Source organism: Pteronotus mesoamericanus, unplaced genomic scaffold (assembly GCF_021234165.1).
Source record: "Pteronotus mesoamericanus isolate MK-2021 breed Mesoamerican mustached bat unplaced genomic scaffold, CSHL_Meso_final contig_29, whole genome shotgun sequence".
Classification (NCBI taxonomy): domain Eukaryota; kingdom Metazoa; phylum Chordata; class Mammalia; order Chiroptera; family Mormoopidae; genus Pteronotus; species Pteronotus mesoamericanus.
In genome coordinates this window covers 5,465,810-5,490,409 of record NW_026555123.1, presented here as the reverse complement: position 1 = coordinate 5,490,409, position 24,600 = coordinate 5,465,810, and the positions used below count along the sequence as shown (strand labels likewise).

Below are 24,600 nucleotides of genomic sequence, written 5' to 3'. Positions count from 1 at the left end.
TTGTACATGGGACAGTGACACCTCGGTCCCCTCAAAGTAATGACCGTGAAGAAATCTGGTTCATTGGGAGTGGTTTGAATCAAGTCATTAGCAACTGCAGCACGATGTCCCTTCTGCTGTGGCAGCAGAAGCCGCGGAACAAATTTGGCCGCCACACGTTTCAGGCCAAGATCCTGCGTCAAAATCTGGGGCACGGTAGTTTCTGGAATCCCCAGATCAGCCTCTAGTTCTCGCACTGTCAGTCGCCGACCTTCGCTGATCGCCGCCCGGACACGTTCCGCAGTCTCAGGGGTCCTGCTTGTCGCAGGCCTTCCAGAACGTGGAGCACTTTCAACAGACCCTCGACCGTCTTGGAAGCGTTTGTGCCACACTTGCCTTTGTGCTGCACTCCCTGCATTGTCCCCGAAAGCCCTCTGCATCGTCCGGATAGTTTCCATGGAGGAGCGATCAAGCTTTAGTCCCCCCAAAAGAGAGACAATGTGAATGTCCAAGAGTAAGAAAATTGATTAAATTAGTTGTGCTAAGTTTTCAGTCAACGGAATTTAATGTGATATTTTATAAATAACATTTTCAAATCTTACCTTATGACGTGGGAAAATACTATTTATAATCCAATATTATGTGAAAAAGAGCAAAAGTCAAAATTACGCATACAGCATGATCTTATTTTTGTCGAGAGCAACTCTATGCGAGAGCCGAGCACGGGGCTCACACTGCCTCCAGCTGCTGCGGTGGGAAACGCCGCCCTCGCCCGGCCGGCGGCACCGCCCAGGAGCTCGCCCACTCCCACGATCCAGCGGCTGGAAGTGCCCGGCCCCACTCCCAGCGTGGTCAGCCGGTCCTCCCCCGCAGCAGCCGCCTCCCCCGGGTGCCAGCCAGGGTCCCAATCCCCGAGGGGCTGTCCACCCCAGGCTGTGGAGCACCTTCCAGAATCCTCCCCTGCCCGCTCTTTGCCTCCTGGCCTCCCCTTGTTTGCTCCTTGGGGGGATTCAGCTTCTCCTCCATGTGCCCTGGGGTTGGCCTACGACCCATTTCGAGCCATGTCCCTTTGGATGCAGTGAAAGCAGGAGACAGTTCAGGTTGGGGGGGTGGCGGGGCAGAGGCTCCTGCCTGCGCCTCCAGCAGCCCGACCCTTCCTCCTGCCGGCCCTGCGCCCGCGCCCGTGCCTGGCCCGGCCCGCAGGTGGGTGGAGGGCGAGGGCGGAAGGCGGGCTGGACACACGCATCCCGTAAGTGCAACACACCTGCACCTTAGCGGGGACCGTCTTGGACTCCGTCTGCTCTTCTTCTTCCCCTACATTCATAGTTTTAATGGCCTGAGAGTGTTGTCAATAAGACAACATGTAAAACGACAGAGCGATCACGTCAGGTATCTGGGGAGGGCATGGGGCATCGGCGGGGGAAGCGCCAGGCGGCCCTGAAGTGCAGTGCGGGCCGCGCCCAGGGAGTCCTCAGCCCGTCCTTCTGCACGGCCAGCGTCTGAGCCCGTGCTCCACAGGAGCAGCCCTGGCTAACACGCGTGCCGTCCAAGGCGAGAGCTCTCGCTGGGATTCAGCTTTAACTGGGAAGCCAGAGCTCAGTCACTGCGGACCCCTGTCCGCTGTCGCGCTCGCGGACTTCCCAAGATGACATGCTCCGGTCTCCGGTGGCGTGGTTATTTTTTAGTAAATGTATGTGGTGGCAGTGGTTGGTAAGATCTCATAGGGGTCAAGTGTGCCATCCTGTGACACGTCGTCTGCACACTGCGTTGTGCGTTCACCGCCCAGAGTCCAGTCTCCCGTCACCCTGTGTTTGGCCCCCTTTACCACCCCCGCCCCTTCCCTCTGGTGGCTGCCATGCTCTTTTCCGTGTCTATGAGTCTTTGTTTGTTTGTTGCTTTTAGTTTTATGTCCCACATATGAGGGAAATCATATGGTTATTGACTTTTCTGTCTGCCTTAGCGTGATACTCGCAAGGTCCATCCATGTTGTCACGAATGTCAGCGTCTCCTCTCTTCCCACGGCTGAGCGGTGCTCCGTTCGGCGTGTGGGCCCCACACCGTCTTCACCTAACCGCCTACCGAAGGGCAGTGGGCTGTCTCCACGTCCCGGCCGCCGTGAATAGCGCTGCACGAACGGAGGGGTGCGTGCGTCTTTGCGAATACATGTTTCCAGTTTTGGAAGGCGGAGGCCCGGAAGAGGGGCTGCTGGGCCATACGGTGACTCTAGTCCTAATGTTTGAGGAGCCTCCACAGGTTCCCGCCGTGGCGGCCCCCGCTCGCATCCCGCCCGCAGCGAGCGAGGGTTCCCTTCCCTGCAGAACCTCCCCGCACTTGGCAGGACCCGCCTCGCTGGTGACGGCCGCCCTCCCGGGGGGAGGCGGCATCTCACTGGGGTTCCGGCTGGCGTTTCCCTAGTAGCTAGTGCAGTGGAGCACCTGTTCCTGGATCTGCTGGCCATTTGTATGTCCTCTTGGGAGAGGTGTCTGTTGAGGTTCTCTGCCCAGTTTTTAACTGGATTGTTTGGGGTTTTCTGGTGTTGAGTTGTATGAGTCCCTTATATATACAGGATCCAGCAGAAATAATGCTCCTTTTTATTATAAAATCTTTTATTACAAAAGCGTAAGCACGCCGTTGTGTAACATAACGATATCGCACGCAAGCCCGCCATATGACATCTTAGGTGAAATGTTCAGATTGCTGTCCGTCCCGTGGGAGACAGTCACGTGCCCTTCATCCACACTCAGTCAAGTGTGGCCTCTGCCGGACCCTCGGTTGCATGTTAGCCCCCTGGTCAGAGCTGCTGTTTGCAGGTATCTCCTCCTGTTCGGTTGGTTACCTTTTTTTGTTGATTGTTTCTTTTGCTGTGCAGAAGTTTTTTAGTTTGACAGAGTCTCATCATTTATGTTTGCTTTTAATTCCCTTGCCCTTTGGGGTCAAATTAATAGAATCCTTTCTAAGACCAAGTCCATACCTTTAGTACCTATGCTTTCTTCTATGTAATTTATTGCTTCAGGTCTTATATTTTGGTCTTTGATCCATTTTGAAGTATCACACTCCCTGACTTCAAGTTATACTACAAAGGCACAATAATCAAAACAGTTTGGTACTGTCAGAAAAACAAGACGCACAGAACGATGGAACAGAATTGAGAGCCAAGAAATAAAGCCAACATATATAGGGACAAATAATTTCAACAAAGGAGCCAGAACACGTCCTGGAGGAAAGAAAGCCTCACGCAAAATGGTGGTGCTCTGGGCCCCATCAGCCTCACGTAAGCCACGTGTTTGTCACGGGGGAGCTGAGGAAAGTGTTCTCTCATCTCAGCTCTACTTAAAGCGCTGTGATGCGCCTTATCAAGGTGCGTAAAGGAGCAGATGTCTCGTCTTCCATCACTGCTCCCAACCCTGTTCCAGGGTTACGAGGGATGGGCTTCGTTTTGCTTGTCCTTCCCTCTTCAGCTTTCCACTGGGGCACGGAAGTGCTGATGAAGCCCGCAAGCGCGTACTTGCCCGGCCTCCACCACGCAGCCCACGTGCCTCCACCTGCCACTGTCCTCCGGCAGGAACTGTTTTCTGAAATAAAGGCAAAACCGCGCAGCCAGAGTCCAGTGCGGTCACATGTTGGGGGGGCGGGGCTCAAGGGCCGTTTTATCCTCTGTCTTCACACAGCGGCCATGAAACCAAGGCGGGGGGCCAGCCACAACCCTGATGTCACAACATGATGCCACTTGAGAACTGCCCTGAAGCATTTTTAGGGACCCGTGGGACAGCCGCCCAGGGCCGACGGCCAGTCTGACTGTGGACAGGAAGAGTATGTGGGTGCTTTACGGGGTGGGCGCAATTTTAAAGAAGGAAGAGACCCTGTCCCCTCTGGGAACAAACTGTCGACAGAGGAGGCAGAGCGCAGGCAAGGTGGCGAGGGCGCGCGTGGGAGGCCCGGCGGCAGACTGGCTGCCACGTGGCTGCGGGAGGGACGCAACGACCACAGAGACAGGCCTGTTCCACCCCTGCCACCGGGGGCCGGCCGCCCGAACGGCTCCTGCCTTCTTCAGCTCCTTTCAGGAGACCCCAGCTCTTGGGGCTGTTTGACGGGCGGCCACAGCGGAGAGCCACCGGGAAGGCCCCTTCCCCACACCCCTCACAGCCTGGGTGCCATGGCGCGTCCACAGCAGGTGACTTACTATTTGGTGCTCGACAGATGCGAACAAGAAGGAAGGACACACAGGCTGTCCCGCATGAAAGAACCTCTGGGGCCTGCCTCCCGCTGCGTGCACACTTCCTCGCCAGGAGCGCCCGAGACGCGGCTGGTCAGGACCTGCCGAGACACACGGGGCAGAGGCGCACACGAGCTCACCGGCCGGCCCCGCTCGCCCTGAGCCGCTCTCCTTGCTCAAAGCTTGGCACGTTCCCGTTTCTACCCATCAGAGCTGCTCTGCCCTCTGGCTGCGCAGACAAGCAGCCTCAACTCTCTTCCACCTTTTCCAGTGTTTGAAAACAGCTGCCTGGTCCAAGTGAGTCTGATGTTCTCCAAACTAAGCAAATCCTGCTTCTTCCCCCATGGCTCACCTTCCAAGTCTCCGTTAAAACCGTAAAGGCCTGGGCCGACACCGGCGTTCCTGGAGTGGAAGACGTGGGTGGAGTCACCCAGTTGCCTCAGAAGGACGGCAGGGGGCTCCAAGGAGGGCGTTGGAAGTGACAACCCCTGTTTCCAAGGCCACCTGCCCGAAGTGCGCAAAGCACACCCGCCCACTCACGAGAGAGCTCCCGACGCAGCGTTCGGCGTCGGGGAGGGGCTCCCCTGAGACTCCAGGGGAGAAGACCACCGGACACGCAAACCGCGTCCGCGGACCAGCTGCTGCACACACGCCAAGAGCCCTGTGCTGGGAAGACTGGGTCTTCCGTTTGAAGAACTCACACTATTAAAAGGAAAGTGCACCTGTGTAAGTGCATCCCAGCGCGGCCCCCACCCCCCGACCCCCACCCGGCAGAGGTGCTGACGGGGCTGGCGCTCACAGGCCGGAGGGGCAGCCGGGAGGAGCACAGCGGGCGCTGAGGCTCAAAGCGCTGCAGCGCGCTGCATTGCAAGGCTGCTGGTGACCGACGGCCTGCCCGTGGCCGGAACTGGCCCTCGAGATGCAGTCGCCGCCCCCGTCCCCCGACCGGGGGAGGTCCTGAGGCACAGAGGTTGTGTCATCTCCGCTGCTCCGCGCAGAAGGCTTGGAGCGACTTCTCACCTCAAAATGTTAGAAAGAAACTCTTTTTCCTCTGCTCTGACTGGCACATGATAAGACACTCTCAAAGCCTCAGCCAGGACTCCCAAGGGCCCGGGGGAGGAGACAGGAGCAGCGGCACAGGCTTCCGTGCGGGAGGGCCCTGCAGCCCGCTCGGCCAGGCGCAGGGTCTCCGCCATTAGGGGAAAGAGACGGAGGCGCCTGTCTGCGTCCAAGAAGTGCCAGCGGCGCCGGTCACGGACGGTGTGAACTGAGGCCCCGAGCCCGACACTGCTCTCTGCAGCCACATGGGTTTGGCTGCCAGGACGGCCCTGTGAGGGGAACGCTGCGGTCGCCCTGTTGGACAAGTGGAAATAGAGGGGGCGGGGGGCTCACGGGGGTCGCCCAGCCGGCAGGTGGGGGTGGGGGGCCGGGGCTCAAACCCTGAGCTCGGGGCTGCGCGCGCCCGTTTCTCCGCATCACCTCCACGCGTCCGGCACACGATGTGCCACGTGGGGCCGGCTTTGTTTTCGTGCTGGCCACGCATGTCAGTGACCTCCAGCTCAGTCCCGCAGGGCTCCTAACCCCACCCGCAGACCTGGCACCGTCCTGGCTCAGGGTCCCGGTCCAGGCCACAGACTCTCCCTCACTGGTGGGCGGCACTGTTGTCACGTGGAGCCAGCCAGGTGCAGCGAAGGGCTGGCACTCGCAAGAATGGACCGAGGCCTCAGCACCTTATGGACGGGTCTTCCCAGGCTGCTCTCAGATGTGACCTCCCCACCGTCCCCCCACACCCAGGAGGAGGCTGCAGGGGACACGGGGCTGTGAGCCGGGGCAGTGCTCAGGGACCTGGTTGTTAAGCTATTTATCCCTGTCCCGCTCAGACCCCGGGACAGCAAAGCCGCACACGGCACCGTCTGCCCACGAGGGCATGTCTCTCCACGACAGAGACTCCACCCGCTTTGTGCCAGGAGCTTCACTCCCCTGAGCAGGTGCCGGGTGAGCGGGCGAGGGGTTCAGCTTCAGTTCTCGGAGGGATCGCCTCCACCCCGAGAGCGACCCGAGGAGGATCTGCAGAGTCCCCGGGCGTCGCCCCGCATGGAGCGGGGCTTCGCAGCCGACTCTGGCTCGGCCGCCCCGGGGCCTCAGGCCATCCTGGTCCAGCCTCTCGGAACTGCCGTCGCCCATCCACCCTCCCAGCGGCCTGCCCCTCCACCAACGGCCACCGCTTAAGCAGAGCAAGCGCCACGCTGCCCCCTGGGTCGTTTCCCGAACGCAGGCCCCGTGGTCGGAGGGTCTGGGCTCCCCAGGCAGGGCCCCTGGGAAGCACAACCAGAGGAAGCCACGCGTGAGAAGCCCGAGGAGCTCTGCGAAGGCCATCTTGTCAAAACCGCCCCGCGGCCGGTCACACGGCTGGGGCCCTGCAGTTACAGGGCGGGCCCGGCCCGAAAGCTGCTCCGCTTCCAGCAGTGCCACTGAGGGAGATACCACCTACCCTTCCAATCTTTAGGGAAACCTTAATAAAAATCAGAATATGTACCTGTTGTCTTCTGAAGCCAAGACAGTTTAAAGGTCAGAGTTAGAAAGATACATCATCTTTCATAATTCTGTCTAATCCCGAGGACCGGTCTGCACACAGCCCCGCTGGGCTCTGCCACCCCTTCCCCGTCGCGCGTGCGCAGGAAGCTTGCAAGGCCCTCTGTCACCACCGGAGAAAACAGCCTGGTGCACCTGGGTGACCGGGGAACTACGGGCCCCCTGGGGGCGCGTGGGCACTAGGACTGGACTGTCCGGGAGGCCGCCTGTGCGGCTCTCTGAGGCGTGTTCTTCCAGCCTTTTACATAGTTCACACACACACGGGGACAATTCTTTTTTAAGACATGGCTACCTCTGTGCACACGCTTCTCTCTTCCTATTTCTTTATGTCTTCCCCACTTTCTCGACCTTCAGTCTCTCTTTCTCTGTGTGAATTCTGGGATTGCTCTTTATGAGCCATGTGTGAGTCTATCTGTTCAAAGTTCCCAGGGCCAGAGAGACGAGAGCCAGTCAGACTGAGTTCCTTCTCTAAGCTGAATGGAAAGAAAGATGATAAAAAGAGGAGGGAGATCTGTGATGCTAGGTAGATAGAGACAGACGGATGGATGACAGCTAGCCAGCTAGCTCGATAAACAGGTAAGGAGAGAAGGAAGGAGGGAAGGAGGAATTTATGTGTTCTCTGTTGATACAGAACTTCTGCATATCCTAAGTCAGCTGTCCCCAACCTGTGTGGCACAGGGACCAGTTTCATGGAAGACAACTTTTGCACGGATGGGGGTGGGGGCGCAGGGGTGGGCAGAGCTCAGGCAGTAATGCGAGCGTGGCTTCACCCCCCTCACCTCCTGCTGTGAGGCCCGGGCCCTGACAGGCCAGAGACCGGCACAGCCCGTGGCCTGCGGGTAGGGGACCCCTCTGCTAGATGGCTTTGTGCCCTTAGGTAGAAACTTTTTTCTTGCCCAGTTGGAGTTTCCGTGAGGACCATCCGCCATTCCCCTCCTCGTGCCTGGCATGTCTGCCTCGCCCTCCCCCATCTCCACGCAGAGTCTTGAGAGTCTCGCGAGCGGGCTCGCTTGCTAGCTCCGCCTGCAGTGAGTGGGCTGGCGCTCCACAGCCTCGCGCTTCCCCGCTTCCCCGTGTCCTGACCGCCCTGTGGTCAGGTGCTGTCTCGGGGCGGAGGAACTCAGAAGCACGGCCCGCTCTGCCTCCTCTGTCTCCCCCCGCCCCACACAGGGGCGCCGCCGAGGTGACTCGGAAGGTTTCCATGGCGTTCTAACAGTTAACACCCTCTTCTGGCCGCCACTTGCACCTGCGGCTGCTGCTCCCTGCCAGAGTTTCACTGAACCAGAAAGCGTCTGCTGAGAAGCTCTGTAAAAGACAATTTTATTTCTAATAGCACTAAAAAGAATAAAATACTTCAAAATAAACATAACCAAGGAGGTGGCAGATTTGTACACCGAACACTACAAAACATTGCTGGAAGAAATTGAAAAAGATAGTAATGAGTGAAATGCCCCCGGGGTTCCATGGCTTAGAAGACAATATTGTTAAGATACTGCCCGGACAGAGCTGCAGGTTTCATGGGATCCCTATCAAAACCCCCATGGTGTTTTTCCAAACATAGAAGAATCCACCCTGAAATCATATGGAATCTCAAGGGGTGCCAAGGAGCCAAAACGATCTTACAAAAGAAGAACAAAGTTGAGGGTCTCGTACTTCCTGATTTCAAGCCTTCCTGCGTAGCTTCAGTAACCAAAGCAGCACGGTACTGGCACAAAGACAGACCGTTCGCCCGTGGGGCAGAACCGAGAGTCTAGAATAACCACACACCTATGCTCACTTAATTTTCAGCCAGGGTGCTAAGGCCATTCGGTGGGGGAAGAATTGTCTTTCAACAAATGGCTCTGGGGCAACTGACAGTCACACGCACACACTGAAGTCAGACCGTCACTGAACACCATGTGCAGAAGTAACTGAAAATGGACCAAAGCACGAGGCCTAAAACTATAAAACCCTTAGAGGAGAACACGGGGGAAGCTTCGTGACATTCGATCTGGCATTGGTTTCTTGGGGATGACACCGAAAGCACAGAGAAACAGACGCACTGAACCACGCCCACGTTAAAGCGGCATGCGCCAGGGACACTGTCGGCAGAGTGACGAGGCAGCCCACGGGCGGGAGGAGATGCACCAAGCCACACACCAGGGCGGGTTAGTGTCCAGGCTGTAGAAAGAGTGCCTGCAATAGTGTAACAACAAAAAAGCGCCCAATAACCCGATCAAAAATGGGCAAAGGATTTAAATAGACATTTCTCCAAAGATCTACTGATGGCCAAGAAAGCTCATGAAAACATGTTCAACATCACTAATCGTAAGAAGATGCACAATCAAAACCATCAAACGTCACTTCACACTCATTAGCGTAGCTGTTACTCAAACACACACATGACACGAAAACAGGGACTAACACGGGCTGGTGAGGTCATGGGAGGGCTGGAGATTTTCTCATGCGCTGCTGGTGGGAATATAAACTGGCACAGCCACCGTGGAAGACAGTGGGGTGGTTCCTTAAAATAGTGAACATGGGATTATCCTATGGTCCAGCAATCCTGCTTCTAAGTATATACCCGGAAGAACTGAGAGCAGAGTCTGGAAGACGTTCGTACACCTGGGTTCGCAGCAGCATCGTTACAGTAGCCAAAGAGTGTAAAACAACGTAAATGTCCACCCACGGTGAACGGACACACAAAACGCAGTGCAGTGCGGACGGCCACAGGGACGTGAGGCCGCGTGAAATGAGCCGTCGCCAAAGCACACGTACTGTTGACTCTGCTTGCGGGAGGTGCCTGGGGGCCGCCAAGCCCCAGGGCCAGGGAGCGGACTGCTGGTGTCCAGGGGCGGGGGGAGGCGGGGCAGGGAGCGCCCGTCCGACCAGCGCGGACGAGCAGGCGCAGGCGTTTGGGAAGGATGAGAGGGGCTCCGCAGGCAGACGGTGGCGATGGCTGCACAGCGGTGCGGCTGCGCCGTGTGCCATCGAGCCGTGCCCCGAGGGATAATTGAAGTGGCAAATTTTATGCTTTGTATACTTAGCACAATTATTCTAAAAAATGTTTAAAAGCAAGCTTTGCAACTCCCTGAAGGTTCCAGTCATGACCCCGGGGAGCAAGCTCCAGAATAAACACAGCTGTTTCCTTTCCCGGTCGGTCATGGGACCTGGAACCCCTTCACAGCCCGTTCCCGTCACCCGCCGCTGCGTGTCCTCCTGCCGCCCCGGAGCCCTTTCATCCACAGGCCGCAGACGCCCACGTGACACCGGCCGGCTGAGGTTGGAAAAGGCCCGTGACCTCCCTCGGTCTGGTTGCTAGGCTGTCACTAGTGCTGCCATCGCTCTGCCTAGTTTATCGTCACCTGCTCATTCCTGTGGCTCTAGCTGCCAACCAAAACCTGGGCTCTTTCCCCCAAGTGTCACCACGGAGACCGGCGTCTGGCGAGAGCTCTTCAGGTCCTAAGAGGAAAACACATTATGTGTGTGCAAACTCACTTAAGCAAATAAGGACATGGTGGCACCTGTGCCCACTCCAGGGACGGCGCTGGCGTCGGGCGTGGCTGGCTCGGAGCCCGGGGGGGGCCGCCTCCTCTCAGCCCAGCTCTGCCCCTCGCTGAGAGCCTTGATTTTTAGGTTCTCCCCCCGCGAGGCGCCCCCGCATGCTCCCAGGTTCACGGGTGGCAGGAGAAAGGATAGCATGGCTCCCAGCGACCCTGGTCCAGCTGTCCTGGCCCGTTAGTGGCCCTCACAGGGGCATGTTCCTGGGCTGGTCTCTGGGCCCAGGGCGGCCTTTATGCGAAACAGCTGGGTCCTAGGTCACCTCTGCTGCCCCGAGCGGAGATGCGCCAGCTGCCCTGAATCAGGCCAGGCGCTGGAAGTGGCGGAGTGGCGGCGGCCAGGAAACCCTCGGGCGCGGGCCCCCGCCAGGGCGCGGGCTGGGGAGCAAGAGAAGCGGCAGGCTCAGCTGCCCTCCAGCGAGCTCAGGTGGGTGTGTCTCGAACAAAGACACGTTGCCCCACGTTTACCTCTAATGAATACAACCCTTTTGGAGTCCTAAGGGGAAGTGACTTTGGACCCTGACTCTATCAGGCCATGCGTTCCCACCTCTCTCAGCTGCGTGTGCCCAACAGTGTGAGAGCCTGAAGAGGTCTCTCCGCGTGCAGCGATGAGCATGTCATACATGCGCGTACCTTCCCTGCGTGGGCACGTTGTGTGTGATGTCCAGGCCATCAGCACAGAGCTCCACCGCCATCCCCAGGCGCTCCCTTCCCGGGTGACGCCGCCGGCTGCACCAGGTGGCATCGGACAAAGACTGGCCCCCTCTTTGTCCTTGGGCCTGGCTTCCCTTTCTTGTGCCAGAGACACTGTGAGCAGCCTCAGCAAAGCACCTGCGCTGCGGGGAGGGCCTCTGACGACAGCGAGCGTCCCCGCAGCCTGTGGGCGCGCTGCCTCGGCGCCCAGAGAAAGGCCTCTTCCTCTCTGTGGCCTGGGTGCCCGGTGGCCTCTCGCTGCAGGAGAGAAGGCGGCAGTGGCAGTGACAAAGCACACACCGCTCTCGCCGCACGGGGGAGCCACTCGCTTGTTCCGCAATGAGCTGACGAGGCAGGTGGCCATCGCCCTCAGCGGCCAGGGGAAGAAAAGGCAATGGAGGCCGAGGAGCAAAAACCGGCCCGAATGCTTGAGGTCGACGGTCACGCCCCAGACCCGAGCCCAGGCAGCGGTGCTCGCTGCGGAGGTGGCCTTGGACCCCCCTTACCGCCCACTGCAGCCCCACCCTGCCCTAGGCAGGCGTCCCCGTGGGGCGGCTTGAGAAACACCGCAGCCACCGCCTGCTGCGGTGCCTGAGGGGGGCAGCCACGCACATCCCAGGCAGCTCGCTGTTCCGGGTGGGTTGCTTTCAATAACGAGCTCCTCCCAGGATGGGTCCGCCGCGTAAAACACCATCGGCGACGCCCCAGGAATACCGGGCAAGGGAGACCGAGCCTGAGAGCCAGGACCCCTGCCAGCGAGAGGCCAGCTGGGCTGAGACGCTCCTCAGGCCCCACGCCCACGTCAGGAGCAGAATGCAGAGCTCTCCTCACACACGTTTTCCCCGGATGGTGGCTGTGCACGGGGGAGCGTGTGAGTGGCGGCTCGGCACAGCGTCGCGCCAGGTGCCCCTGCGAGCGGGACCGGCCGCCCGGGCCTCCCGGCGCTGCCCTGGTCTCGCTCCACCCGCAGCTCCGCCGGCACCGCCGGTCCAGGTGGGCCCAGAGGCGTTGTGCCGGCCGCCACCAAAGTCAAAGGGGCTGCACACAGCTCTGTTCCTTCTGGCCGCCCCTGTCCTGACACCCCCGTCGGCCCCGTGGAGGGGCTCCCGTGGCGGGGGCGGGGGGGCGACTGCAAGACGAGGCAGAGCCGAGGACAAGGCTGGTTCCCCACGGGAGCCGGCGAGCGGCTTGGGGCAGGAGGAGCCTCCGTGGGCCGCGGTGCGCAAGGAGGGCAGGAAGAAGTGGCCTCTGCCCCTCTCCCCGCCAGCTCCTGCCCCGCATCTCCAAGGACAGGCTGGTGGGGGGCAGCAGTGGGGGTGCTGTCAACAAGGGTGGGCTCTCGGGGCACAGAGCGGGCGGGAAAAGGGGAGGGAGCACAGCTGGAGGACAGAGGAGGAGAGGCACCAGGTTGCTTTCAAAGGTGGATACACCGAGTCACTGAAAGGAAAAGTGACATGTTTCAGATAAAAAGGGGAAGCCCAGACTGGCGGGTCTCAGGCTTCGCGTAGCCAATGCCGGGAGGGATCGGAGAAGTCTCAGGGCACAGCTAGTCCCCCAGGCTCCTTCCCAGGGCTGGCGGCACGGTCCTGCGGCCACCCCCGCCGCCTTTCTCGGGGAGCAGCGGCGGTGCCCGTGAGCGGCTGACTCAGCCCTGCGCCCACCCTCACAGAGAGCTGTTCCTGAATCCGCGGTGCGGGCGACCTTTGGGCGCTGCCCTTTCAGTGAATCTTGGCACGCACCGAGGGTGTCTCTGTTTGAGTCACGCAGGCGAGTCATCGGAGGAAGTCGACCTGACCCTGGTCTACCAGGCGGCAGCGAATGGCGATGTCGGGGCTCTGACGGCTGCGATCCGGGAGGACCCGTCTGTCCTCGAGTGCTGTGACGGCGAAGGTGAGCCTGGGCCCGGGCCTGCGGGGCGCTCGCCCCCGCAGGCAGGGCGCGCTGGGGGCAGCGGAGGGCGCCTCGGCCTCTTTAAATGAGGGTCTCGGGCACAGGTGACAGATTTCTTTGCGTCCCCTCTTCTAGGGAAGCCAGTCGGTTTGACTCTGTTCCCGACGTCTCCCTCGGAATGTCGGAAGTCAGGGGCCAAGAGCAGGGATGGGGAGAAGGGCTGCTTTCTGCAGCGACGGCGCAGGCCAGGGGGACGGCGGCAGGCAGCAGCGGGGGCCCGCTTCCGAGAGGGCGGATGGGGGCGCTTTCGTCCCTGCCCTTCTGGCTCAATACGCCCGCCACTCCCTGATGTCACACAAAATAAACACGGGATGCTGCAGAGGGTGGCAGTGAAGTGACGGACTGGTTGGGACCGCGGCGTCAAGCAGTGACACGGCGGTGCGCTCCCGGAGCCTTGCTTCCTGCAGTCCAGACGTGGGGCCCCAGAAGCCAGAGACGCAGGGGAGCCGCAGGGTCAGACCAGACCCGCGGCCGAAGCCTGCGCCCTGCAGCTGAAGAGCCAGAGAAGAGCCGGCTGGCGAGACAGAGGCTCTCGGACAGCCGCGACCCCCGACCGGGCAGGCGCCACGCGTGTGCGCACGCGCGCGCGCACCGCCCCGCCCGCCCCGCCTCCGCCTGCGGGGGGCAAGCTTCCCCCACCCCCCGACTTATTGTGCTGGGGCCAGAGGAGGTTCTGGGGAACGGGACTCGCACCATCAGCCCGCAGTCGTGAAGAGTCTTCCCCTTCAGATGGCTCCGGAGGGAACCCGGACCCCCAGGCCCACAAGGCAGTAACGAAGGGGCTCCCCTCCCCCGCTTTGGAATAGGGTCAGAGGAAGCAGAAGAAAATAGAGGGTGTATGTAAGCTTAAGGGACCTGTGACACAGTACCCCAAAAGCCCAAGTTTCAATAGAAAATCACTTGTCCTGCCCAGGAAGACCTCGAACTGGATGAAAAGGGAGACAGTCGATAGATGTCACAACACTGAGATGACAGATGCTAGAATCATCGGACACAGATTCTCACGTAGCCATGAAAAAAGAATACTTCAATTACAAAAATGCTTGAAACAAATGAAACACTAGAAAGCCTCAGCAAAGAACAGACACAGAAAAACCAGGTAGAAATTTTTAGAAGTCAAAAATACATGATTTAGAGCTCGATGGACAAGCCCCTCCACAGAAATGAGCCACGCTGAACCACCAAAAAGAAGTTAAAAAAAAAAAAAACAAAAAAGAACAGAGCCCCAGGGACCTACAGAGCTATGATATAATAAAAGATTATCCTGGTTTCTCCCTCCCAAGTGCTTCTGTGAAGTCAATAATTTCTGACCAGTTGACCCGTCCCAGAAGGAGCTTTGAATTCCCCTATCATAATTGCTAAGTGTTTTGTGGATTTTGCTCCCTAATGTATTCATGGTAGTGTTTGTTAATTTGTTTGTTTGTTTTTAAAGCAGACTTGTACATCTACCTTGGGGCTAATGTGGAAATGAGAGTTAAAGGTTAAACACCCCTTGTGTGATAAATGGAAGAGCCACTTGAGTTCAATCCTGACTTGTACTGACTGGCTGTGAATGGGAAAGAGGGTACAATGTAGCGGAATTTGTGGGAGCAACTTAAGCCATGCTAAGAAGGAAATTCATAACGCTAAATACTTTCATTAGAAAAGAGGAAAAGTACCAGTCAACATTCTTAAATTCTCACTTAAGAGAAAAATAAACCCAAAGCAAACAAAAGAAAAAATAATAAAGAGTAGAAACCAATGAAATTAAAAACAGAATAACAATAGAAAAATCAATTAAGGAAGGACCTGGTCTTTGAAAAGACCAATAAAACTGACAAACTTCTAGCAATAGTACTGACAAAAAGAAATTGAGAGACGATAGAAACCTCCACTGTCAGGAATGAGACCAAAGTATCGCAGCAGACACCTGGAGAGCAACAGACAAATGCAACCAACAACTCTGCATGCAGAAGTGTTGCTATTTAGATTAAGTGGATTAATTCACTAAAAAGAGTAACTACCACAATTCAATAGGAAATCGGTAATTTGAATAGACCTATGGCTATTAAGGAAATTAAATTCCTAACATTAAAATTCTTAGACAGAGATATCTTTAGGCCTAGACAGTTTCACTAAATACTTCTGCAGACTTTTAGATCATAATTAATATCAATTTTATATAATTTCTTGCAGAAAAAATAAGAATGGGAAATTTTTCTCAATTATGTTTATGAAGCCAGGCAAAGATGATATAAAAAACAAACCTACAGACCAATACTCTTTATGAATATACATATATCCTTGGCAAATATTAGCAAATAGAATTGGTAATATATATAATAAAGAATTATACACCATAACCAAGTGAAGTGGGGTTTGTTCTAGGGATATGTCTTGTTCAGTATTTGAAAATCAATCAATGTAATCCATCATATTAACCAGCTAAAATAAAAGATTGTATAATCTTATAAATTGATGCAGGAAAAGCATTTGACAAAATTTAACACACATTCTATAAAAACTCTCAGAAGAAAATAAGAAAAGAGGGGAACTTCCTCAGTTTGATATCTACCAAAACCCCTAGAGCTAACATTTTACTTTATGGTGAAAGACTAAATTCTTTTCTCTTAAGTCGGAAACAAAACAATGATGTCCACTCTCACTCATAGTGCAGGAAGTTCTCACCAGTGTACAGAGGCAAAAGACAAATAAAAGGCCCATATATTGAAAAGGGAAAAATAAACGTGTTCCTTTTTTGCATGGCTTGATTGTCTACACAGAACATCCTACAGAACCTACCAAAAAACTGCTTCAACTGAGTGAGTTCTGCCAGGTCACAGGATATAAGATCAATATACAGAATAAATTGTATTTATATATGCTAGAAATGAACACATGGACACCGAAATTAAAACCACTCAATAAAAAATTCTTAGGTGTGAATATAACAAAATATTTTTAGGACTTGTATTCTGAAAACTATAAACTGCTGAAGAAAGAACTCAGAGAAGATCTAAATAAATAGGAAGACATACCATGTTCATGGATTAGAAGATACAACATAGTAAACAAGTAAAGCTCCCCAGATGTCATACACAGGTTTAATGTAATTTCTATCAAACCCCAGCAAGATGCTTTTGCAGATATAGACACACTTATCTGAAATCTATATAGAAAGGCAAAGGAACTGGAATAGTTAAAAACAATTTTGAAAAAGAGGAACGAGGTGGGAGGAATCAGTCTACCCAATTTCAAGACATTACATGGCTACATAAATCCACGGTATAGCAGAGGGACAGACAGAGGTCAATGGGAAAGAACGGAGAAGTCAGAGACTCACACACAGATATGCTCAAAGCAGGGGAGGGAGGGGGGGGAGGGAGGGAGGAAGACGGGGCGTCTCGCTGCCGGTTCGCCCCGAGCGGTGCCTGAGAGAGCGCTGGGAACATTTGGAGGGAAACTGGCTTGCCGGCCACCATCTTTCGGTGAGAATAGCAGCTGGAATCTGTCATTCTCGGGGCCCTCTACGGCGCGTAGCTTGCGGGTCACAGGAGAATCACAACCTCAACGGGCATCTCCAGCCGAAAGGCCCCTAACGAGCGCGGCCGGCAGGGCGCGCGGCGGCTGGTCCCGCCCCCGAGGAGGGCGGGCCCCGGGGCTCTCCCGCCCGTCTCGCCTGTGGCACCGGCCCTGCCAGGTCCGCCGACACGTGTCATTTTGTCTTGAGTTCTGTTCGGGGATAAAACACTTGGGAAACGAAAGGCCTTGATCTGTATTGACTCCGATCACAGAGGAGCATTTCAGAGAGAGCAGCCCCTCCCAGCAGGCGTGTGCGCGACCCGGGCGAGGCCGCCGCCGGCGAAGGCCGGCCCGTCTCCCCGGCTGGCGCCGCTTCCCCAGCCAAGGCACGCAGCGTTCATCATCTGCGCGACACGCTTCCACGCCCAGGGGGCTGCGAAGCCGCGGGAGCGGATCGGGCCGGAAGCACCGTTCACACGCGCGTTGCCGCTGCCTCCGCTCAGTCCCGGGCCGCTCGCAGCGGCGCTTGGGGGGAGGGCGGGCCCGGCAGACGCGGTCGCGGCCAGGGCCCGGCCAGCAGCTTCTGACAGGCTGTCCAATGTCTCTTTCCAGGGTGCACCCCCCTGATGCACGCGGTGTCTGGGCGTCAGGCGGACACGGTGAAGCTGCTGCTGAAGATGGGCGCCAGCGTCAACACCCAGGACGCCCACGGCCGCACCAGCCTGTGCCTGGCCTCCTACCTGGTACCGGCCGCGCCTGCCACGGCCCGGGAGCGGGGCTGGGGGTGCTGAGCGCGTCGTGTCGGGGTCCCCCTGCAGAGCGCCGTCCTTGGGCTGGTGCGGCCCGCGGAAACTGAACTTGAAGCTGCGCGTCAGTCCTCGCCCATGTGTATGTCACCACTTAGAGTTGGTGTCATGGATTCAAGTCACTTTGGAGCTTCCTAACAACCCTTAAAATTAAGACAGAGATGGCAGTGCCGTGAGAGAGAGTCTTTTCCATCGGAACGGCGTCGGGATGTCCCGTGGGCGTCTCCGGGCTCCCTGGGGTCCCCCAAGGGGGCGGCGCCCTTGCAGCTGCACGGACCCGGGGGCCGGGGGAGTGGGGTGGGAGGTGCGGGAGGAGCACTGCGGGGAGCGAGGAGACCTGGGGGGTCGGGGGGAGGGGAGAGACACGGGGTTGCTGAGGGGCGGGCCCAGGCAGAGGGCTCGGTCCACAGTCCGTGCTCGGCTTAGAGCCTGAGTAGGGCCTCGCCACGGGAGGGTCCAGTCCGCGCCCCCTCGGAGCTCGCCTGGCGAGCCTTCCGGGAAACCCGCAGGCCCGGCTCTCGGAGCCCCGCCCCGGGGTCCTCTGGGGAGCCCCGCTGCAGGCCGATCGAGGCCCCCTTAGCGCCCCCTGACGGCCGTCACTCTCCCTCCGTCCATGAGGCTCCTGGAAACCACCACCGTAGCCGCCGCGGCTGCCAGGCCGCTTCTTGCATTTGCTGTTGCTGCCCCGGGGCAGCGGACCCGCCCTGGGCCCCCACCCCCGGGGCCCCACCCCGCAGGCTGCAGCTGCCCCCAGAAACAGGACCCGTGAAGCCCCAGCGCGGCGCCGGCGCGCTCTGCGGGCCGCAGTGCCTCCTGGCCCTGCGCTTAGGCGCTCGTGCAGGCCGCTTCCTCAGCCTGTCCGCCCGCCCCCTTCCTCTTGGCCCCTCCCACGGGTCGGGAGCGTTTTCCAAGCGGGAGGGCGCCCTAGGCCTCCAGGTCGGATGCGGGGCAGCGGGCGGGGGCCCGCGTGGCAGACGGCCCTTGCTGGCCGTCTGTCTGCCCACTCAGGTTAGAAGGCCGCTGGTCCGAGGGCCTGGGTGAAGGTCAGGGTCTCAGCCAGGCACCGGCCCGCCCTCCCAGGCCCTCCCTTGGAGTCCACGCCTGCGAGCTCCTCCTGCTGCGGAGCTGTTCGGAGTCGGGGAGCCAAGGAAAGGAGCCCCCTTGGGGGGGGGGCGGGGGGGGGGCAAGGCAGCAGAGACGCTTCGGAGGCTGACCTGCCGCTGGCAGTTCGAGCAGCGGGGAACCAAGCCGCGCTTCCTTCAAATACTAGAATCCCGACTTCCTCGGGCCAGACAGCTCCAAGCCGGGCCGCAGAGAGGCCCTCCTCCAGGTCGCCGTGACTGCGAGCCAGGGCCCTGCCCGCCGGGCAGGCAGCCCTCCCTGGGGACGCGCTCTGCGGAGACCCGGGGGCGGCGGGGGAGCATGCCTGCAGGACACCAGGGGGCTTCACCCACCCAGTTAACAACGCACCGCCTCTGCGTGGCCCCCCAGGCAGCCCCCTCCCGCCCGTCCCAGGACCCCCTGCCGCGGGCGGGCCCTGCAACGCCCACCAGGCGCCCTGGCAGAGCCTGCGTCCAAACACGAGAGGGACTTGGCAGAGGGGCCTCAGAAACGAAGGCTCAGCCGCAGCTCCAAACTCAGGACACAGGCGGGTTCGCCACAGTCGTGCGACCTCAGGCGAGCCGCTCCCCCTGCGCTTCTTTCCTCGCTTGTGAGACGGGGCAGCAGCGGCAGCCCAGGCTCCCCCGTGGGAGGAGGGACGGGCCGTGGGCTCCGAACAGCGGGCTGCAGGGTGTTTGGCTGCCCCCCAGCTCCTTTCTGAAGAGAGAGAAAACCATACACACAGAGCGCCCGGGAACGTTGCGGAATGATGAGACTGTTTCACCCCTCCCCCATCAGGTGTTTTTCACGGACTGTAAACTCGGGCACTCCTGGAATTTGTCCAGTGTGGGGTCTCCTGGTCCCACTTTTTTCTCTTAATAAACAAGCTTGACGATTTGGGCGTTAGCCAGACCTAATTCCTTAGCAAACGCTGACTTAAGAAGAAAACTACTTAAGACTTAGATTTGTCAACTCCACAAAATCATATTCAACATCATAACCTATGGATTCTTCTGTACTTTTGTTGAAAGGTTTTTTCCCAGACTTTTCGGAACCTAAAAATCCTTTTCTTATCATTATCTCCCTTCTCCCCTGAGCATTTAATAACATTTTGATTTTTACTATTTCCAAATTTGTGAGGGAAATCTCCAGGCATCTTTCTCACCTTCCTTGGGAATCTTGAGGCTTAACTTTCCACAAGAGGAGGAGAGCTGGGAAGAAAGCTGTCGATCATCCTTCCTGACAGTAGCTTCGCCCACATACCGGTCTCGGGAGCGAGGGGCCCACCCCGCGGCGGTGGACGATGGAGGAGGCCGCTCCTCGGCGGCCGAGACGATCTTGGTCATCGGCGGGGCTGAGTCGGCTGCGCAGTGTCTATGGGACAGAAAGGGGCCCAGCCCGCAATTCTCTCTGCTCTTGGGGGAGAGACGTGTGGAAAGACGAGCGGCAGGTGCGGACCGAGGAGGGAGGGACAGCGGCGGAGGCAGCGGGGGTTCGCGCAAGGTGTCCTGGGACCTGTGAGTGGAGAAAACGCAGCCCTGGGGCCCTTTGAGGGTGCTGCCGATAACCCCTTCCTTGCCATCGGAAAAGTCCGTCGCGAGGTGGCAGGTCCCGGCCACCGGGGCAGGGCTCGGGGGGCCGGGGCGCACGGAGGGGATTGACGAGAACGAGCCGGACGTCGTCCCCGTGGTCAGTAGGAAGGGGATTCGGACCAGAGGGCCACGGCCTGTTTGTCGGGTGCAGGTAAACTGAGGCGCGGAGCGGGGCTGGGGCTCAGGGACGGCCCCCGAGGCGGCAGGGGTGTGGGGCCGTGGGGCTGAGGTCGCACCATGGACGGGCGCGTTTTGGGGCTGAACCTGCAGAATGAGAGGCTAGAGCGGATCCATCACCCCCACCCCATGCCCCGGGGCCGAGGGCAGAAGTGGGACACCTGGAAAGGGGGCCGTGGGGCAGTCTAGGGGCCAGGCTCCGTCCGCCGGGAGAGCTCGAGGGCCCCTCCAGAGCTCCGGGCCCCGGCTGAGGTGTGCGCGCCTGGCACGTGCTGATCCCCCTGAGTCAGGCATGGCGTGTGTCCAGCCATGACAGGGGGGAGGGGAGGCGCGAGAGACGGTGCCTGCGGCGTGGGGCTGCCGCGTGACGGAGCCGCCGCTCTCCTGTTCCAGGGCTGGCTGGAAGGCTGCGTGAGTCTGCTCCGGAACGGCGCCAAGCACAGCATCCCCGACAGGAACGGCCGCCTGCCGCTGCACGCGGCCACGGCAGACCCCGACGCGAGGTGAGCGGCCGGGTCCCGGCACTCGGGTCGGGGGGCCGACGGGGACCAGAAGGTTACCTGCCCCAACCCTCTGTCGCAAGTCAAGACAAATTCATCCAATTATTTGAGGTTGGAGCGGACAGGGCTGCATCTGAGTACATCAAAATAGCCTGGACTGACCACACTCTAGCCGACCGACCCTTTTCTCCTAGTCTGGTTTAAGGAGCAGTGCTGTTTGTCATCATCCAAATTCATACATTCATCCCTTCAATTAATCAGTCGCCTACTAATTCATAACTACTGATTGAGCAGGTGCCGCGGGCCGCACTCTGTTCGAGGGCCTGCGCGTCCCATGGGAAGGAGGCTCACGCCCCAGGGCAGAGCTGCGTGGCCACTTGTAAAACCATAAACAGGATCCCTCAGGCTAGAGTGCCAGGGAGAAAACCCAACAAGGCGAGGGCGCGGGGGGCAGCAGAAAGGAGGGTGCCGGAACTCAGGCCCAGCGGGCGTTCCTGGGTCGGGGGGAGGAGGGGACGGGGCGCCGGTGGGTGGGACGGACGACCAGGCGTGCAGGAGGGCTGGGGGAGAGATGCGCTCACATCAATGGCGCGATCGCAAAGGCCATGCTTTTGCGAGGCAGCTCAGCAGCAAAGGGGAGAGTCTTGCCCAGGCCAAGCGAAGCTTCCGCAGCCTGGGGCCCCAGCGGCCTCGGTCTGCCATCTCCTGAAAGCCCCTCGGGCCCGCTGACCGCTGCGCGTCCTGCCGGGAGTCAGCAGCACCCTGGGTACTTCCCCAGCCGCAGCTGCACAGGACACGACTGACAGGAACTGAGCATCTGGGGGCGGGGACGCCGCACCCCAAGCTGGCCCTGGCCCCGTGGGGCGGAGGTCACAGGACTCCTTCAGCCTGCTGGGCACTGAAGTGAGAGGGCTTGGGAAATTCCACGTCTGCGCCCAGCCAAGCCTCGCTTCTTACCAGCATTGGGTTACGTCCAGGAATAACAGAAAACTGAGTTTACTCAGCCTCACAAAACAAAGACGTGCAGAGAAGCAGCGGCCCGCGCAGCGCCTGGAGTCGGCAGACACCACGAGGCACGGGGCGCGTCCAGGCCGGAGCGGGAGCGCCGCCCTCCAGACGCCTCAGAAGTGGGCGCCCTGACATCCTGCCGGCTCCCTAGGTGGGACCTGCAGGAAATAGGGCCAAAACGTATCTCTTCGGGCCGCCCTGCCTTGATCCACTCTACGTAATGGCTGCTGTGCGCCTCACCCTGCGGCCACCCCCGAATCTGCCTGCCTGGCGCCGGGAGGTGGAGGCGCCCTCCAGGCTCGGCCGATGCTGCCACTGTGACCCCGAGCCCAGCGCCGCGGTGTCTCTCCGCGCTGCAGGGCCCGCCGGCTGCCCGCTGCCCCGCGTGGGGGCCGGCTGGCTCCCCTCCACGTGGCGACTCCGCGGCCCACGCTTCTTCCCTCTGACGACGCTGTCCTCCCCTGGGATCACAGACCCTCTGCGTCCGGCCAGCGGGTGGGGAGAGAGGGGGCAGGGAAGCCCCGCTTCCTCCTCTAAACTCTCAGCCTGCAAAGGGCGCCTCCACCCCCACCCGCATTCCATACTCAAGGACCAGTCTGTGGTTTGACCACACCTGGGTGTTGGGTGCTGGGGACTCGAGTCCCTGACCAGGGGTCCACCTTGCGACCGCGACCCCACACCAAGGAAGAAGGGCGTGATGGCTCCCGCGGGCGCCCTGGGCCCGGCCGGCCGACGTCACACCCGAGGCCACGCTGTTCTGTCGGTGAGGTGCCTCGGCTGCAGTCGCTGCCGTAACAAACTGAAGCCCGGTCCAGCGGCACGTTCTCTTCTCGCGAGTCTGTTTCTGACGCCCGGCAGTGACCCTCGACGCCCTGGGGGGTCGTCACGCCGCCGTCCCTGACGTGGCAGCGCTGGCTCCCCTGTGCTTGCAGCGGGACTGACGGCGCGGCCACCGCCTTCGGGAGAGCCTGCTGAGGACGCGGTTTTGTTGTCCTGCGTGGACGCGAGGACCCGTCGGCCCGGCTGCCCCCGAGGCGCAGGTCTTCACTGCAACGGGGCGACGACGGCAGACAGTGCTCTCCGCGGCCCTGCTCCTGGAATCTGGTGGCGCCGCCCCCTAGGGGACGGTGACAGCTGCCGTCATCCTGTAGACGAGGGAGCGGAGGCACCCGCGGAACGAGCGGCCTGGTGCGTGTTGAGGATGAGCAAGCTGCCGGGGTCTGCTGAGGGCCCTGGGGGGTCATTTCGATGGCCACAGTTTGCCATCGGCCCTCGGCCCACAGCCTTACGAAGGCGCTTCGCGATCAGGAAGCGTTTTATTCATTACAAAGTCCAGCAATCCTTCCTGAGAGTCCACAAGAAAAATTTCCCTGAGAAAGGAATTGTTCTGCTTTCCCTGGAGAGTTATTCTCCGTTTTTCCTGTGTGGACCCTGGGGCTTAGGGTCGCGTTCAGAAAGGCCGCGCCCACCGTGTGCCCCGCCTCTGGCCGCGGCGGGACCATGGCTCCGCCCTCCTCGCCTGCCCTCGCTTTTCCTCTCGCGTCACTGCGTGCACCGGAAAACCACGCGAGAGCCTTCTGGACGGGGGCAAGGGCGGCGGGGTGCCAGCTCAGGCGTCAGTGTGGAGCGGGCGCCGTCTCCCCGCGGCCACGTCCCCCGGGGCGCGCCGATGCGCGAGGCGAGGCTCGCTGTCTTCCCTCCGAGTGCGGAGGCGCAGGGCTCCCCTCCCGGGCGGGCGGCAGCAGGACCGGGCAGCACGCGGAGGCACCGAGCGCTATTGCCGGGGGCCGTCGGCCTCCAGGGAGCCGGCGCTGACGGCGGCGACGGAAGAGGGGTGGAGACAGAGCTCAACAACGAGCCGCCGCGGGCGGCAGGCGGGTGGGAGGCGGGCACCCGGGGCGGCGTGGGGTGGCCGTGCAGGCAGCCTCCGGTCGCATGTCCTCCTGGAAGACGGGGGGGGGGGGGGGGGGGGGCCGGTGAGAGAGGTGAGGGAAGCGAGAACGAGGGAGAGGGAGGGAGAAAGGCAGCCAGCAGCTGCCCCCCACAAGGCCGCTTTGGGGGAAAACATGCCCAGCAGCAGAATGTAACTACAAATCTAGAACAGCGTTATCCAAAACGCAATCCTGTTTACGGCCTCGTCTACCAGAATTCAGAAAGGAAGCCGCAGGCGCGGGCGCGCCGGGCAGCCACGGCTGCTGTGAAGGCCGGGCGGCGGGCGCACTGCCCCTGCGCCACGGTCCCCGCCCCGGGCCGCCCCCGCCCCGTCACACAGGGAGTGGACGGGCCTCGGGAGGCCCTGCCGGGCCGGCCTCAGGGGGGCACCCCCGCCGCGCCGCCGCCCGCCGCGCCCGGGGCCTGCCCCTGGAGCGTCCCCTCGCTCTCTTTCCAGGCTCCTCGCGGTGCTGCTGCAGCAGTCGAACCCCGGTGAGATCAATCACCAGGACAACGAGGTGAGCCTGCGCGCGGGAGGGGCGGCGGCCACTGTGCAGGTCGGTGGGTGGCGGGGGAGGAAGGCCTTCCAGACCGCAGCTGGGGCCGCCGGGGCCTTCATTCAGGCAGCCTGTCCCCGACGGCGGCCGCGGGCAGCGTCCCAGAGAGGCCGTTGTGGCATTAAGTACTTCGGCCTTTGTCATGCCCCTGAAACTCTGTGACTTTCTTCCCTCCGGACACCGAGAAACCCACATGGCTCTGTCGTGTCCCCTCAAGTCCCCAGAGCGCAGGTGGCAAGCTGCGGCTGCCACGTTCTCTCGGAGGGGCCACTGTCGGAGAGACGACGACCCCAGGCCCTCTCCCCGGGGGGCCACGCTCTGAATGCCAGCGGCCACGGCCGCTGTTTCGTTCCTGCCGCAGGGAGAGCCCGGTGCGGCTCCCGAGACGCCAGCTCCCAGCCAGGGCCGGTCAGACGTGGCGCTGCTTCGCGGCGGCTCCACCCCCACGGGACCTGCTTAG

At 59.9% G+C, this 24,600-nt stretch overlaps 1 protein-coding gene across 1 annotated transcript in view; it reads left to right on the top strand.

The window, feature by feature from the left end:
- The window catches only part of ANKRD55 (ankyrin repeat domain 55), an 82,309-nt gene that overhangs the window by 28,829 nt on the left and 28,880 nt on the right, over nucleotides 1-24,600 (top strand). The window contains exons 5-11 of the mRNA XM_054575369.1: nucleotides 11,281-11,501; nucleotides 11,551-11,652; nucleotides 12,284-12,347; nucleotides 12,739-12,906; nucleotides 17,080-17,210; nucleotides 20,537-20,646; nucleotides 24,041-24,101. Coding sequence (XP_054431344.1) covers nucleotides 11,281-11,501; nucleotides 11,551-11,652; nucleotides 12,284-12,347; nucleotides 12,739-12,906; nucleotides 17,080-17,210; nucleotides 20,537-20,646; nucleotides 24,041-24,101 — 857 coding nt within the window. The remainder of the gene's footprint in view (nucleotides 1-11,280; nucleotides 11,502-11,550; nucleotides 11,653-12,283; nucleotides 12,348-12,738; nucleotides 12,907-17,079; nucleotides 17,211-20,536; nucleotides 20,647-24,040; nucleotides 24,102-24,600) is intronic.